Consider the following 17,168-nt stretch of genomic DNA (forward strand, 5'->3'; position numbering starts at 1 on the left):
GTTTACCACAGGAGGTGGTGAGTTCTCCTTAAATGGAAGTCTTCAAATAGAGTCTGTACAAATATCTGTCTGGGATGATTTAGTGAATCCTGCACTGAGCACGGGGTTGGACCAGATAACCCTGGAGGTCCCTTCCTACTCCTACGCCATTCTATGATTCTATGAAATTTGGCACAACAATTCTTTAGGTCCTAAGTAGGAAAAGTAAAGGTGTCACAACTCGATTATTCAATGCTAATTGCAAAAGTAAGTGCACCCCAGTGTAATGTAACTTTCCGATGTCGTACAAACAGGAAATTTGGCACGAGCATTCTTTAGGCCCTAATTACGAAAAGTAAAGGTGTCACAACTCAGTTATTCAATGCTAATTGCAAAAGTAAATGCACCCATATGTAATGTAACTTTCTGGTGTACAAATGTGAAATTTGGCACAAGCATTCTTTAGGTCCTAAATAGGATTACTAAGGTACTAAATAGGAAAATTAAGGTGGTCACAACTCAATTATTTAATCCTAGTTGCAAAAATAAGTACACCCCCATGTAATGCAACTTCACGTTGTCATACAAGCATGAAATTTGGCGCGAGCATTCTTTAGGTCCTACATGAAGAGAATGGGAGGAGTAGCACATTCTGCAGAGGGACATCGGTGCATTTAGCCTGAGGAGAATCTAATGCTCCTCTACGTGTATATGTATTTTATTCCTCGGTTCCTCTAAAGTAACCTTGACTTTATAAAATTTTTCATGCAAACACATAAACACCTGTATCAAATTAATTCGGGCGAAGCCAGGTATATCAGCAAGTTTCACTATAACAATGAAAAAATCTCTATCTATACACCTGATTTTATGAGCAACCATCATTATTGGCAGGCTGAGCTACACACCAGGCATTTTATTCTAGTCACTCGGTATTCTCTTCATAACTTGAGTTTTTTGAGGAGTACCTACAGACCTAGTTCCTTGAGGCCTGGTGCCCTAGCACATATAATACAATATTCTGGGTGGATTTGTCTCTAACTTTTGATAAATACACCTAAATTTTTGCGCAGAGCTGCTATGACCTCCTGGTTCCGTAGAGTGTATATGATTGGGTTAAGCAGTGGGGTTACAACAATGTACAACAAGGAAATCACTTTGCTCGCATTTGTTGAACAGTTCATTGATAAAAATAAATAGACACTTATTAAAGTCCCATAATAAGTGCAGACTAGAACCATATGGGAACTGCAAGTGGAAAACGCTTTGTTTCTTCCCACAGCAGATGATATCCTAATAATAGAAATGGATATTAAGATGTAGGTAACAACGATAAAAATGAATGGAAGAAGAATGACAGGAACAGAAAACAGAACAGCCTGGACCTTCACTATGGACGTATCAGAGCAGGAAAGTTCTAGTATAGGGGATAGATCACAGAAGAAATGGTCAATGATGTTGGGTCCACAAAACTGCAGTCTACAAACTAGACCTGTAATAATTAAGGTTATGAAACATCCTAAGAGCCAAGGCCAAAACGCAAGGTTAAGCTGAAGTTGGAAGTCCATGATGTAGATATATCTCAAGGGGTTGCAGATGGCCAAGTAGCGGTCATAGGACATCACCGTGAGCAAAAAACATTCATAATTGGTGGATGCAGAAAAGATGTAAAATTGTATCATACAGGCAGCGAATGAAATCGTGTCACCTTCTCTGATGATGATGGAGAGCATTTTCGGCACAATGTTGGTGGTTGATAATATTTCAAAGGAAGAAAGTAAGCTGAGAAAAAAGTACATGGGAGTGCGAAGATGATAATGATTTGTCACTAAACATACAATCAAGAGGTTTCCTGTCAAGATCCCAATGTAAATTAAGAGAAAAATCAGAAAAAGAAATATTTTCAGATTTTGAATGTTGTGGAATCCAAGAAGTAGGAACTCCGAGATCTTGGTCTGGTTACTGTCAGTCATTTCAAGGGGCCAGGTGGTTCACAGGATCTAGAAATTAATTATCTTGTTAGCAATAAGAATAATAATAACAATAAGGGCAACTCTACAGGAAGGTGAGCTGATTTCTAAGCTGAAAGTTGTGCATAGTATGCCATTCAGTGTAGTCAATGAGCTCACGCTGTACTGTATATCTAATGAATATGCCACCAATTTCATTCAACTGCATAGAGATTTTACATCACTCCAACAGAAGATAAACACTGCATGTTCCGCCAGATGCTGTAATGCGGACCATATAAAGCAGCTTTGTGTCTATAATAGACTACCTACATAATATGGTGCCAAAGACATGTTATGGTGCTTCATTGGATTCTTTTTGACTGGCATACAGGCTCCTTTTACAGAGTTCTGCTGGATATACTGTAGTTTAATTCACCCTCTATAGTACAACTGAGTTCATCACAGTATAGCTCAAGCGTACATGACCTGTGGTCAACAATGTAGTCTGTGCATCCCCCAACAAGCTGGACATGCTTGTCCACGTCTGGTGACTGTTCACATCTATCATCCATGTTAGAGAGAAGATAAGTGTTGCCTAGTGCAGGAACACAGACTGGTATTAATGGTGCACTGTGTGGCAATCTATTGGACACCTATATATTGTCAAAATAAGGGACCCTTCATCTCTGTTTGGTACTCCAGAAAGGCGTACCGACGTGGCTGTGCACATATGCACCTCTCTTCGTTGTAGTTTAAAGGGGTGTTTCTACGTCGAGCTGTTTTGCTGCCCGCAGCAGGCAATGCCATACATTGCGCAATGGCCCAAGTTGATACTGCAAGCTTAGTTCCATGCACCTCAATAGGACTAAGTCTGTAGTACTAAGCCGATCCATTGCACAATGTACAGAACTGTCTTCCTGCAGCAAAACAGCAAAAAGTGGGACAACCCTTTTCAAGGAGTTGTAAAATACTCGGCAGTTTTTACAGATCCTATAAACTAAAAGAGCCTTATGCCCACAGAGTATCCTCCTCTCTGGAGTGCCAAAAATGGGAGAAGGGGACCCAAATTCTCCAAATAGGTTGGAGTCCTTAAAAGTGGAACTCTTATCCATTAGACATTTATGACATCTGCTACTGATATACCATACATTTCTCAGATGGTTTAGGAATGCTATTTTAAAGTACAACTATATTTATTAAAAATTTGACATTTTATAGTAACATCTCAGAAGTTTTAATTGGTGAGATCCCTGGGATCCCCACTGATGGATATAAAGAATTAGCAGAAGAGTTCAGCTGAGCACTGTGCCCCTTCAGCTGCCATTGCTAGCAGTGTACAGACTGCATAGACTTTCTATGAAGCCCATACACCACTTTAAGAAGTGACAGAAATTGGGGGGGGGGGCATGGCCTGGCCGTGAGAGAAGATGAGGGGGGAGTATAGGAGCTCATTCCGGAACAGAATTCACCTACCAGCTACTCCACAGCGACGTGCAAGGTCCTTCACCCCTCAAATAATACCTCCTGCTAGCTCTCACCACGGAGATGTTGAGACGCAGAGCCTCCCGCTCACAGCTATGGTAACTTGACAATTTCTTCACAGCGCCGGAGGCCCCGCGCATGGCACTGTCTTCTCTCCGGCTTCCCCTGCTCTGCTGACAAGCATTAAAGAGAGCGAAGAGGTGCCCACAGACTCTCCTGGAGGATCCTCACCGGAGCGGACACCGGAGGGAGCGGTGAGTAATCCCTGTGCCTCTCCAGCACATGTCTATCCCGGGGGGAAAAGACAAGGTCCGCACTCTTAGATATCTGCCAAAATGGCGGCATTAGCCTCAGCCTCACCCCATAAAGCACAGCATCCATCTTCCTCTGCAAGACCGCTTAAACAGCGCCCCAGGCAAGAAGGCAGTCACCCTATTGCAATTCAATCCCCCTCTCTAAGAGAATACATTAAAAGCATGGCATCATCATCCCAGCCAGCTTCTGAATCCTTTATAAAAGACATGGTAGTGGCGCTAAGTGATTCCTTTCAATTGAGCTTCAAATCTCTCAACAACTCGCTCACAGCCACTGTAGAAGCTATAAGAGACAACACAGAAAACAAAATGGGTGAACTTACCCAATCTCACAATGCATTGATTGGTGCACACTACGATCTAGTCGATGAAGTTAACCAACTTAAAGGAAAGCTTGCAGATTTGGAAGATAGGAATAGACGCAACAACCTTAAATTTCGTGGGATTTCTGAATCTATCACAACATGTGAAATTCCCAATTATATAAAACAACTGATGCGCGCACTACTTCCTGATGCGAATCCACAAGATTTAGTCATAGACAGAGCTCACAGGTTACCAAGACCTAAATTTCTCGCCGACTCTACTCCAAGAGACATAGCTAGGATTCATTTTTACTGCCCTAAAGATGCACTAATGTCTGCTGCTTGCAAATTAAATCAACTACCATCTCCCTATTCAGCCATTCACCTATACACAGATTTATCTCAAGCTGCTATGTTCGCAAGAAAAAAATTCTTTGAACTAACTTTAACTCTGCGACAAGCTAAAATTCCTTATAGATGGGGGTTTCTGACTAAATCTTGGTCCGCAAGGATGATATCACCCATGTTATACTCAAGCCTGCGGATGCTACCCCACTACTCAAATCTTGGGGACTTAATTTAGCTGACTCCCAACGCCCCCAGTCGGCAACAAAATCTCAAAGAAAACAAACACAAAATTGGACCGAAAAATAACACTTATCTTGATACGAAGAATCCCAAAATGCACCTATTTTAGGTGACTCCGGAGGTTCCCTGACAGGCGAACTTTTTCGTCCCCCCCTCCCCCTTTCCACTCATCAGGCCTTATAGCCTGCCAAGTTTGTTTCATAAATGTTTTGGAACAAACAAAGTTTAACCTGCATTATAATGCAAGTCTTGGTTTTTGTTTTTGTTCATGATTTTAAATCTGATCTACCAGTCCTTTTGAGATGTCCACATATCTATGAGTATATTCTGAAATATCAAGATGCTGGTTTAAATACTTTCTCTAAATACCAATGGGCTTAACTCATCATTGAAAAGATCTTCATTGTGGAAGAAGGCTCTATCTAGGGATGCTGATATTATATGTGTAGAGGAAACCCACTTTGTGATCTCCGCATGCCCAAAATTGTTGCATAAAAATTACCAAAATGTGTTTAGCATGTTCTCCTAAAAAAAACAAGCAGGAGTTATGATTGCTTTTAAAGACTCCATACAGGTGGATATTACATCTCAAGAAATAGACGTCAAGGGCAGATATTTGATTTTAACAGGCTCTTTAAACCACAAGCCTTTTACGTTGGTCAACTTATATGCTCCAAACAATGCTCAATTGTGTTTCTTAAATAAAACTATCGAAAAAGTAAGGAGATGAGAGGTGGGCAACCTTATCATATGTGGCGATTTCAATACTGTACCAGACAAGATGCTTGACTCTACAAGGGGTTCCTTGAGAACAACGCCTTCTCTGCTTCCTTGGCTTCATAAAGAAGCCTTATTTGACATTTTTAGATGCCTGGATCCCTCTTCTAGGGAATTTACCTTCTATTCACCGAGACACAGGACCTTCTCAAGAATTAATCTTGGTGAATAGACCTGCCCTCTCCCTGGTTACATCCGCAAAAATTGGGACAGCAACTTGGTCAGGTCATGCCCCTGTCTTTCTTTGGAGAAACCAATGAAAGACCCAAAACATGGAGAAATAACGAGTTTTGGGGGCAGAGCCTAACAGCTGAGCGGGATGGAAGCATGAAGGGATAGCTCCATCTCAGCGGCACTCAAACAGGCCACTACAGCAGCTAATAGCAGCTTCAGATGGGCAAAACTAGCAAGGACCGAGGGGGAGAGATACAACGAACCCCCTGACTGCAGTGAGGACAAGCCGGTATGCAGCGCTACCTGAAGGAAAGGAGCACCTGATTACCACACATGGCACACAAGATGGCGCTGCTGCAGGAGAGGAGCAGTGTACATAGTAAGGAGTTGGAGGAGGAGGGAGCTTATTCATAGGGAGAGGAGGGAGAGCCTATATCAAAGGGGTTTATGAAATCTTTAATACTAATTGCTCTGTACCCTGTATTGGCTGACCTCTCAGAAATTAAAGAGGAGCTTAAGCACATGGGATGCCGAGTAGAAGACCTGGGGTCCTCCTCTGCCACCATCACAGCTCACGCTAATGGAGTGGCCCAGGCTCTTAAAGAACAACATACTCCCCTGAATAGAGTGCTCCTGATGCAGTAGGACTTAGAAAATCGCAACAGGCGATGTAACATCTGTATTAAGGAACTTCCAGAATCTTGGGCTGTAGACGCACTCCCCAAAGTGGCTGCGGAAATTTTCAGTTCCCTGGTGGGCCCAGACAAAATGACGTCCATCTTAATCGAGCGCATACACAGAGCGCTTAGACCGCAGCCACCAGCCTCTGACCTCCCGAGAGATGTGGTCTGCAAAATTCTGTCCTTTCCTGATGTGGTGGAAATACTGCGTGTGGCAAGAAGCTGTAAGGATCTGCGCTATGAGAATGCACCAATCTAAATCTTTCAAGACCTGGCTCCCTCTACCTGAGCCAAAAGGCGCATACTTCGGCCATTGCTGGGGGCTCTAAAAGCTAAAGACATTAGATATTCATGTTTTTTTCCCCTTTGGCCTGGGGATAACTTATAAAGGCAGGAAAATTATTATACGCACTCCGGAGGACCGGCAGGACAGTTGGAAACTCCTAGACTTAAGCCCTATCAATATTCCGAGCTGGCTTCCTCTCCCAGACTTCCCGACACTCCCTACATTAACGACGCCCAAACAATGGACCATGGCAGGGACTTCCAAATCATCGAGAGGGAAAAAGAAAAAAAACAAGGACGAAACCCCGGTGGCTGATACTTAATCTGACTCAGCTGAGTTGGATTGTTTTACAAGTGATTTCAGCAGTCCCGGCTTAGATGGATCCGACTTGTTATTTAGAGGACCCATTATTGGTCTTCTCCTAGGCTGACCTTGCCTAGGACCAAAGGTGGACGTCATTGCTGAATCGTTTATTATGCTGTGGGACTGGACTCAGGGGACTTTCTCCGATACCTCCTATGTCTTGTTCCATCATGTTGCTACTTTCACTTGCTTAGACCTCATGGGGTCCTTCTAGTTGTTGTTAGTTTACGTTGATATATCTTCATGGGCCACCTTAGGGGTGTCTAAGATATTGCTTTGCACAAATTTAAAGGAGATGTCCCGCGCCGAAACGGGTTTTTTTTTTTTTAAACCCCCCCCCCGTTCGGCGCGAGACAACCCCGATGCAGGGGTTAAAAAAACCACCCGCACAGCGCTTACCTGAATCCCGGCGGTCCGGCGTCTTCATACTCACCTGCTGAAGATGGCCGCCGGGATCCTCTGTCTTCATGGACCGCAGGGCTTCTGTGCGGTCCATTGCCGATTCCAGCCTCCTGATTGGCTGGAATCGGCACGTGACGGGGCGGAGCTACACGGAGCTACACGGAGCCCCATAGAGAAGAGGAGAAGACCCGGACTGCGCAAGCGCGGCTAATTTGGCCATCGGAGGGCGAAAATTAGTCGGCACCATGGAGACGAGGACGCCAGCAACGGAGCAGGTAAGTATAAAACTTTTTATAACTTCTGTATGGCTCATAATTAATGCACAATGTACATTACAAAGTGCATTATTATGGCCATGCAGAAGTGTATAGACCCACTTGCTGCCTCGGGACAACCCCTTTAATTGACTGTTGTGATTATTCTGTGTTTTTTTTTGTTTCTGATCCCTTGTGTCTTTCCCTATCTGTGTGCCCTTTCCTTCACTCCCACCCTCCCAATATACCACGTCTTTGACCGGAGATCAGCTACTAGTGTATAAATTTTGCCAACTAATAAACCCTTTTTCTATATTTTCTGTGATACCCGGGGCTTCGGACAGTTTACTCTGCCCAGCCCTCATGATGGGAAACCGGCTGCGACTCACCTCATTCAACGTGAGAGGCCTCAATTCACCCTGCAAAAGGCACAATGTGGCTCTTCTCACGAAAAGGTACGGCACCAAAATCCTTTTCCTACAGGAGACACATTTTAAGGGGGGGGGGGGGGGGGAGATGCTGGAGTCTGCCTGGGAAGCAATTTACACAGAGTTTCCACAGTTCGCACCCCACATCTGCCTCTAAGGGAGTATCTACCCTGATTTACAGATCCGTAAATTTTATATGTGAGGCCCAATATAGAGACGAGGAGGGCAGAGTGCTTTATCTCAAAGGAACGCTGGATAGTGTCAAAGTGACTATTGTCAATTTATATGCGCCTAATTCAGACCAAGTCTCCTGGCTTGTCAAGCAACTGGACATTCTGCAGCATTTCTCTGTTGACCTTATCATAATTGGTGGAAATTTCAATATTACTCTCAACCCTTTGCTAGATTCCTCGACAGGTAAATCTCAGGTCTCGCAGGTTAGGTTGCAGAAAATTTACCGTCGCTTGGTGAAGCTAGGGGTAGTGGATGCATGGCGGCTCTTAAACCCTTCAGTTAAAGGGGTTGTCCCGCGAAAGCAAGTAGGGTTAAGCACTTCTGTATGGCCATATAAATGCACTTTGTAATATACATCGTGCATTAAATATTGGCCATACAGAAGTTATATACTTACCCCCTCCGGTGTTGGCGTCCCCGTCTCCATGGCGCCGACCGAAGCCTTCTTCTGCCTGGATTAGACGCACTTGCGCAGTCTGCCCTCTTCTGTCCCGCTCCGGCGTGCTCGCGCCGCAGAGGTCTTCTGCGCATGCGCAGAATACCTGTGCGGCACGAGCATGCCGGAGCGGCCCCTTCAGTGGGACAGAGGAAGCAGACTGCGCAAGCGCGTCTAATGGAGATGTGAACCTGATGTGGGATCCTTCCTTCACATCTGGTGGGAGTGTCTGGGGTTGTCCCTCTTTTGACGGTCAGTGGAGGGGATTCTGCGGAAACTCTCTTCTCATAACTTTACCATTACTCCTGAGATAATATTCCTTTGGCGGCCCTCTGAGCATTTTCATCCTTTGAAACATAGACTGGTAGCTTTTCTATTGGATGCTGCAAAGGCGCTTATTCCACGCCTCTGGCTTCAAAAATCACCCCCCACACTAGATTAATGGATTGATAAAGTCGACCTTCTGTACAATCTCGAGGAACTCACTAGCTGGCCAAGGGGCACGCATGGAAAATTTATACTCATTTGGGATCCCTGGCATCTATTGCAGAAGGATCTGTGAGGGACTGGTGCTTCGAGCGTTGGATGGGGCGAGTCTTTATCTCAGATGGAGGGCCGGAGGTCCACGATCTGGCTTGGCAATATGAGTGCTACATTCAATCTCCCCCCCCTCCCCCACCCCCACCACCTCCCCTTTTTTTCAGCTTTCTCCCTTCTATTTGTTTTTGCTTTCATTTGTCTGTTTTCGTCTGTCTTATATGTAAATGTTTGTTGGCTCGTTTACCTAAAACTGTTAGTATTTGGGAGATATATTTCGTTTTTTACGACGGGCAGAGCACTGCCTCTTTCTATACAGAAAAAAATGTTATGAATTGTATTTTATATCGCAAGTGGTTTCACACAGATTTTTGTGTCTGATCCTAAATGCAGCATTTTAAGCTAAAACCAGAAGTGGATTTTGAAGCTTCTAGAAATACAAAGTTAAGATGAATACGTCTCCTTCCTGCTGGATGCTCTCCTGGTTTTAGATTACATAACTGCATGAAAAACACACAAATATCTGTATGTGAAACCAGCCTTAGCGCGCCTTTACAGGAGCGTATTCATGTCTGCAAACTTCGTGAGTGCAATGCACAGAAAATAGAACCCATTGATTTCAATGGGTTTGTTCACATTTTTGTATTTTGCCTGCAAATTTTGTCCAAGCACAACAACACACCATGCTTCCTTTTCTGTGCATTTGTGCACCAAGTGTCCCCATAGAAGTCAAGAGGGTGCGCGAATGTACAAGAAATATGCAAGGAGATGTGTGATATGCCATGTGATTCTGCTGTAAAAAAACACATCTGGGACTCATTAGACAAATTAGCCATTTCAAGTAGTGCATCTTTTTTTGTCGCTTGCAAATGAATATGCCCTGCGGGTGGTAAAAGTACAGTAAATACACTGATGTACACAAAAAAGCATTGTTCATTCTGCAAAAATACAGTGCTCAGGTGCGTGCAAATATGTATGCACCACTTTTTATGTTTTGACAGAATAGCAAAAACTGTTGCATACAAATGTCTTCTTAGGCTCATAGTAAAATACGAAGCGCTCTACAAACATGGCTTTTTTGTAGTGCTGTTTTTTTCTCAGTCTTGCTGTTATTTTTGTGGTCCACAATGTTGACAAATCTATAGGATAAACATATCAAATAAAAAAATCATTAAAAATCACAGGTATCCTCTAAAAACCGTAAATGATTTCTGTGGCTTCTTTTGAACTCAAGAAACGCTTTTGTTGTGTTCCTAACTGCGGAATGCTTTCAGCGGTACGTCTTGCAGAATTATTAGATTTTTTAATGCAGATTTTAATTGCACAATCTCATCTACTGGTAGATTGTCACCCATTTTTTGCATCAGCTATTGCCCTCTAGTATCTGCAGACTTTCTGGTCTGAGAAAATTAGAGTGGACCTAAGCAAATGGTTAAGTGTATTTCCTGACAAGATCATCAAAATTCTTTCACCTGGCTTTCACACTTGTACAAAAAGGGCCTTTAATCCTAATTGCTTCTTTTGGAACCAGCAAGAAAGCCCTGTGTTGTAGTGGTAACAAAATTACTCATTTGCAGATGATCCCATTGATAACTGCCTATCCAATACACATTCTCTAAACTTGCTGACTGTGATTTCCCTCGACTGAGATGGGACAAAGAAAAAATAAATTACAGGGATTACGGGGTAATTGAAGCTCGCAGCTCAATAGCAGTTATATTTTTGAGACTGTGAGTGTACCATGGATGCAGTGCATTCACTCACAACGCTATGTGACCCTCCGCATCCACAGAACTGCATACCTGCGCAGCTAATCATCTGTTGCATATCATGTTTGATATTCACACATAGGCAAATTCATGATATGAAACATTGCGGCCATAGCTTTCCTATTGGAGGGCCTCCTAGGAAAATATGGCCAAAATGTTTAATTGGGTCTCCATCAGAAGCCCTACTTAGCCAGCCTTCGGTGATGTCATGAGGAGAACGGTTCAAGTGGATGCTTTGAAATTAAAGTTGGATTCCCCTATTGCCAGACCCAGGAGTTGCATCTAAAATCAGGCTGTCCACCTCTCCACGCCCCAGGAGTATGTGATACAAGTTCATAGACTGGTATTTTATTCCTTTTATTTTCATACTGTTTTGAGTGTATTTATATGATCTTTACCTTTTTGTAAATATCTCCTTTTGTAGATTTTTACTTAAGCACTGCCAACATTTTTAGAATGCAGCTTTACATTTTATTAGTCATCCTTCAAAGTTTTAAGCCATCCATAACCCCGAGGATTGTTAAGACCATCTAGACACAACGATTATCACTCAAAATGTGTTCAAAGTGCCGCGTAGTGGTGTAAACGCACGCCCATTGGGCATTTTATGTTAACTATTTGTTCATTGTTGTCTTTCAGCCCGCATGAAATCCATAGTTCGGCAGTTCGCTTTTCGCTAGGTTTAAATGACATTCGTCCAGTCGTTTAGTGACTTGAGGGGAGTGTTTAATCATTTGGGGGGGGGGGGGGCGTACATTCTGGCGTCTATTAAGCAGAGCAATTGGCTGTTGAGAGGGCAAAGGCTCAATTTTAACAGGCCCACCTAGTGCCCAACCATTGGCTGGGCCGTTGTGACGTACCCTCCAAGCAGCAACAGAGCATTGAAAAATGAATTTGCCATTGTAACCTCACATGTAAAGGTCGCAGCATCTTTACCGATACTTTTCTTTTACCTCTTGCAGATTTCATTATTACTCATCTGATATATTTGCGCGTGCATGAACGGCTGTTTCCAAATGTGATTTATAACCAAGAATATTCACATTTAGGTTTAAAATTAGAGATGAGCGAACGTACTCGTTTCGAGTAATTACTCGATCGAGCACCGCGATTTTCGAGTACTTCAGTACTCGGGTGAAAAGATTCGGGGGGCGCCGGGGGGCGGGGGTAGCAGCAGGGAACAGGGGGGAGCCCTCTCTCTCTCCCTCCCCCCCCCCCCACTCCCCGCTGCAACCCCCCACTCACCCACGGTGCCCCCCGAATCTTTTCGCCCGAGTACGGAAGTACTCAAAAATCGCGGTACTCGGGCGAAAAAGGGGTGTGGCCGAGTAGGCTCGCTCATCTCTATTTAAAATGTTTCTTTTAAAGGTCAATTCTCAAAATCACTTGTTATTGCCAGCGCACCTAGAGGTTTTTTAAAGGGCAATTCACGGCGCTAACTTCCTGTTGTCTTTGACATCAAATTAAGCCCACCCACCTAATTACACAGTCTTTTGGAAAACCAATACAAACAAGATGATTTTTTTCCTTCACTAATGCAGACGCCTTCCCAGCAAATTATCGTTCACTTTTCACTATATTTAAACCCTACCCAACAACAAAACAAATGACTGAAATGCCCAGGCGCCACATCCATTTCTAGCGATAATCGTGAGGTTTAAACGCCCATCTGCAAAACCATCGCTTACTTTTGATCATTTGAACACATTCAAGAACGAAGCGATAATTGTTGCATCTAAATGGGCCTTTAATTGTGTGTCAGCGGGTGGAACCCAACGAGGCTGACTCCGTGATGAAATGTGACTGGCAGATTGACATGCAGAAATAGGTGACCATCTGCCGCCCTTCTGGTCTAGGAAACGTTGAGTGGTTCTAGGTAAATGGGTAAGTGTATTATCTGCCAAGCAGAGCTCATCAATATTCATTCAACTGTCTTTGGGTCCTTTATTCCCATTTGTTCGTTTTGGTACCAGCAAGGAAGCTCTTTGTTGTAGTGATTATAAAATTAGCCATTTTTAGGAGATCTCATTGTCTCCCTAAACCTCCAGTATGCATGTATGACCCTGAAATGTGTGAATTGTGTGGCAGCTGATGGAAACCCAAGGTGGCTGACCTACCGGGCCTTAACAGTCAGTGATGGTAGCAAAATGTATTGGGGCATGCTAGGCCATGCAGGGGGCAATTTGAGCTTCACTTTGCACGAGTGCAGAATCTGCGGAGCTGGAAATAAGTCAACCCTGCGATCTGCCCCTGGGTGCCGTATGTCACAGGCCTGTTACTGTGATAGTCTGTACGACATATGACAAGTTTTTAGAAAGTGCAGGTACACTTTAAGCTTTTTATCCACAGGTAAAAGATGCATGCAACATTAGGGCTCAGTCACACGGGCGGTGATGTGCACGTATTTCCACACGGAAAAACGCCTGCACTGTGTGGGGACAAAAATCCGCAAGACCAGCTCCATTGCCATTTAGATGTTCTTTTTTTGACAGATGCGGACGTCTGCAGTGCGGACGTTTCTCAGCCCAGAAATACGCGCGTATCGCCGCTGATATGAGCTTACCTCCGCTCGTGTGACTGAGCCCTTATAGTGTATTACATTGTTTTGGTTTTTTTTTAAAAGTTATTTAAAATTAAAAGTCCTCTAAATACACAAACATTAAACTGTTTACTTTAGGATATCATTTATAATTAGAGATGAGCGAACGTACTCGTCCGAGCTTGATGCTCGGGCGAATATTAGGGTGTTCGGGATGTTCGTTATTCGTAACGAACACCACACGATGTTCGGATGTTCGGGTTACTTTAACTTTCTTCCCTGAGAAATCTTTTCTATATGCGCTCAATGGGGCCGGCGGCAGCAGCGCCAACCCCATTGAGAACATATAGAAGACAAATCCTTCTTCTCTGCCACAGCTGTAACAGCTGTGACAGAGAAGAACGATGTTTGCCCATTGAATTCAATGGAACCGGCAATACAGCCGACTCCACTGAATGCAATGGGCTGCCGGCGATCGCGGGATGAATTGTCGGAAAGGGGTTAAATATATAAGCCCTTTCCTGCAATTCATCCAGAAATGTGTAAAAATAAAAAATATATATATACTCACCTGGTGCCGGCAGACGGAGTTCAGCGCGGCAGGCTGCAGTTCTCCTGAACTGCTCTGAACAGCTGTGAGTAGTATTCAGCAGCCGGGGATTTAAAATCCCCGCCTGCTGAATAAGATGCCTCTGAATGGTCACAGCCTGACCAATCAGAGGCCAGCCCTCACTCACACCCATTCATGAATTATGAATTCATGGAATTGCAGGAAATGGCTTATATATTTAACCCCTTTCCGACAATTCATCCCGCAATCGCCGGCAGCCCATTGCATTCAGTGGAGTCGGCTGTATTGACGGCTCCATTGAATTCAATGGGCTAACATCGTTCTTCTCTGCCACAGCTGTTACAGCTGTGGCAGAGGAGAACTTGCTGTGTCGTTCCCATCATTTTCTTGAATTGCCAAGATTTTCACACATGAAAACCTTAGCGAGCATCGGCGAAATACAAAAATGTTCCGGTCGCCCATTGACTTCAATGGGGTTCGTTATTCGAAACGAACACCCGAACATCGCGGGAAGTTCGTTTCGAATAACGCGAACCCGAACATTTTGGTGTTCGCTCATCTTTATTTATAATACATCCTCACATACTCAGTGACATAATAAAACTATGTAGAGAAAAGCATAAAAATAATCTGAAATATAGAATGGCAGAACATTTACATACCTGAAAAGGATTCCGAAAAAGAAAATCAACTTCTGCTTGTGTGACGACAGTAAACCGGACTGAAGCCTGAAATCTGCTCGGTCCTTAACTTTAGCTGCAGACTCGTACGAGGAAGTGAAAATGGCTTAAAACTCGTCTGCAGTTCCACATAAAAATCCACACTTAGATCTGCGGATTTGGGGTGGAATTCCCCAGACTTGCAGTTCCTGTTGCTTCCTGCAGCATAATTCTGCCCCATATGAAAGTTCCTAAGCGGTAAGTAACATTCTTGTCACTCTTGCAGTCATCGGATGACACCACATGGGGAGTTGTCGACATCTCATCATTTCTGGAATTCGGTTTGTCTTTTAGATACAGCTTGGAGCTCCTACAATGGCAGGTGGCTCCATGTCTGCAGCTGCTTCCTCACCTTCGCCGCATTCACATGGCTGATATCTGATTACAGCTGGAAACACACCAAGAAGGCGCCCTATATAATGTTATCTGGGAGAGGGCAATTCCCTGCAGGATAGCAGCTGTACAGGGAGAATCCCGCAGAGATGCAACACAGAAATAACGAGCAGTCAGATCAGTAGATGGAAAAACCTTGGTTTTGTACCAAATTTATTTATTTACTCTTTCATGACCGCGAGTCATTGATGCTCCAGCTACCAGGTCCCACAATATGCAGTTCCAGTGTTCTGGCTTGTGGCCCCTCCCAACATTCTGGATGGAAAGTTGATTCTTGGATTTATTCTAATTTTCATATTCAGAGTTGGGAAGGCATTTTTCTCTTAATATGGGACAATTGTCATCCACCCCATCGAAGTTTTTGCCTTCCTCTTGATAAGCACAGTAACATTATAGTTTGGAGTAGACAGACCTTTATTTTTTTTTAAACCTTATCAATGATGTAACTTCATCGAAATAAATGTCTATTCAGACCAACAGAAAAATGGAAAGGGGTTGTTTGCACTCTTTTTCACTGATGATCTATCCTCTGGTTATCAGTAGTTGATGAATGGGAGCCCACAGCTCAGGACCACTGTCCATCAGCTGATTGTCTGGCCCGCTGTCATCAGACATCAGCACAGTTAATGGGTATGTGGCTTTACTCCCATTGAAATCAATGGGAGATATTCACTGCTATTCCATTTTTTGCTTCTCTGCTGGTCAGGATGTCACATCCAGCTCTGACTAGGAGAAGTGCGGGACATGACGTAGTAGTGCAGCTCTCCCATTGATTTCAATAGGAGTGAAGCCAGTGCATGCATGTCCTCCCCTATCTGCTTATAACAATATCCAGCCTGCAGCACTGGATGGCAAGCTGTTGGATGGGGGTTCCAAGCAGCAGACCCCCTCCCATCAACTACTGATAACTAGAGATGAGCGAACACCAAAATGCTCGGGTGCTCGTTACTTGAACCGAGCTTTTTGTAATGCTCGAGAGCTCGTTTCGAGTAACGGACCCCATTGAAGTCAATGGGAGACTTGAGCATTTTTCAAGGTGACCGATGCTCTGCATAGGGGAGGTTGTGTGATTCACCTGAAAACATCAGAAAGTGATGGAAACACCACAGAATTGGATAGGGAACAGCAGGGGCAGCATGCATGGATGCATCTGAAGCTCCCAGGTCGCACTATTAAGCCAAATTGGGGGCAAGAGCCTGCTGGTCACCCCCTGTAACAATTTAGTTGGGCCAGACCATAATTAGCAAGGCACACACGCTCTCATATCGTAGCTAAGCACCACACTAGCAGGAATGAAGGCCAATCACTGCCTGCGGGTGACACCACTGCCTCTTCTCCTGTGTTACATGCTGGCATTGCTATCCAGTCCACCCCAAGATGCAGGTACGAGCCTGTGTCCACAATGATCTAAAATTTTTCCCAGCGCAGCATCCAGCTGTCCCCATCCCAGACAGGGTAAAGCACATCCCTTCGCCTACTCAGTAGTCCACAGCATACTGAAATATTTCCCAGCGCTGCGTTCAGCTGTCCCAATCCAAGACGGGGTAAGGCGCACCCCTTCGCCTACTCAGTAGTCCACAGGGTTCTGAGATTTTTCCTAGCACAGCATCCAGCTATCCTCATGCCACACACTCGCTTCATAGCCACGCCACCCTCATATCTATTTATAAGTGCGTATTGGATGGAGGAGGAACAGGAGACACACACTGCAGAGGGTTGGCAGGGCCTAGCAGCAACCCACTTTGAAATTGTGGATGATAGGCCACAATGCTGATGAGAATTGCTGATAAATTAACGTATGATCATAATTCCAATCCCGTGCCACCTCCGTCACAAAATTTCATGATCCACAAACGTAGGCATAAAGGGGACTCAGATGCCAGTACTTCTACACATCTCCACAATTCTACAACCCATTCTAAAACAAAAGATTTTTTACCCAGAGTGCAGGTGAACCCCTGAAAGACTTGTTTACCAAGAGTATAG

The 17,168-nt window shown here is 44.2% G+C and overlaps 1 protein-coding gene across 1 annotated transcript; it reads right to left on the reverse strand.

Annotated features, from left to right (window-relative positions):
* Nucleotides 1–1,016: 1,016 nt before the first annotated feature.
* LOC136610915 (olfactory receptor 10A7-like) lies at nt 1,017–1,952 on the reverse strand. The gene has a single exon (XM_066590107.1). The coding sequence runs from the start codon at nt 1,950–1,952 to the stop codon at nt 1,017–1,019; it is 936 nt and encodes a 311-aa protein (XP_066446204.1).
* Nucleotides 1,953–17,168: the final 15,216 nt, after the last annotated feature.

The sequence above is a fragment of the Eleutherodactylus coqui genome, chromosome 2 (genome assembly GCF_035609145.1).
Source record: "Eleutherodactylus coqui strain aEleCoq1 chromosome 2, aEleCoq1.hap1, whole genome shotgun sequence".
Taxonomy (NCBI): domain Eukaryota; kingdom Metazoa; phylum Chordata; class Amphibia; order Anura; family Eleutherodactylidae; genus Eleutherodactylus; species Eleutherodactylus coqui.

Excerpts from the sequence above, each read along its gene's own strand:
- LOC136610915 (XM_066590107.1), bottom strand. The coding sequence starts at position 1,952 with ATGACTGACAGTAACCAGACCAAGATCTCGGAGTTCCTACTTCTTGGA.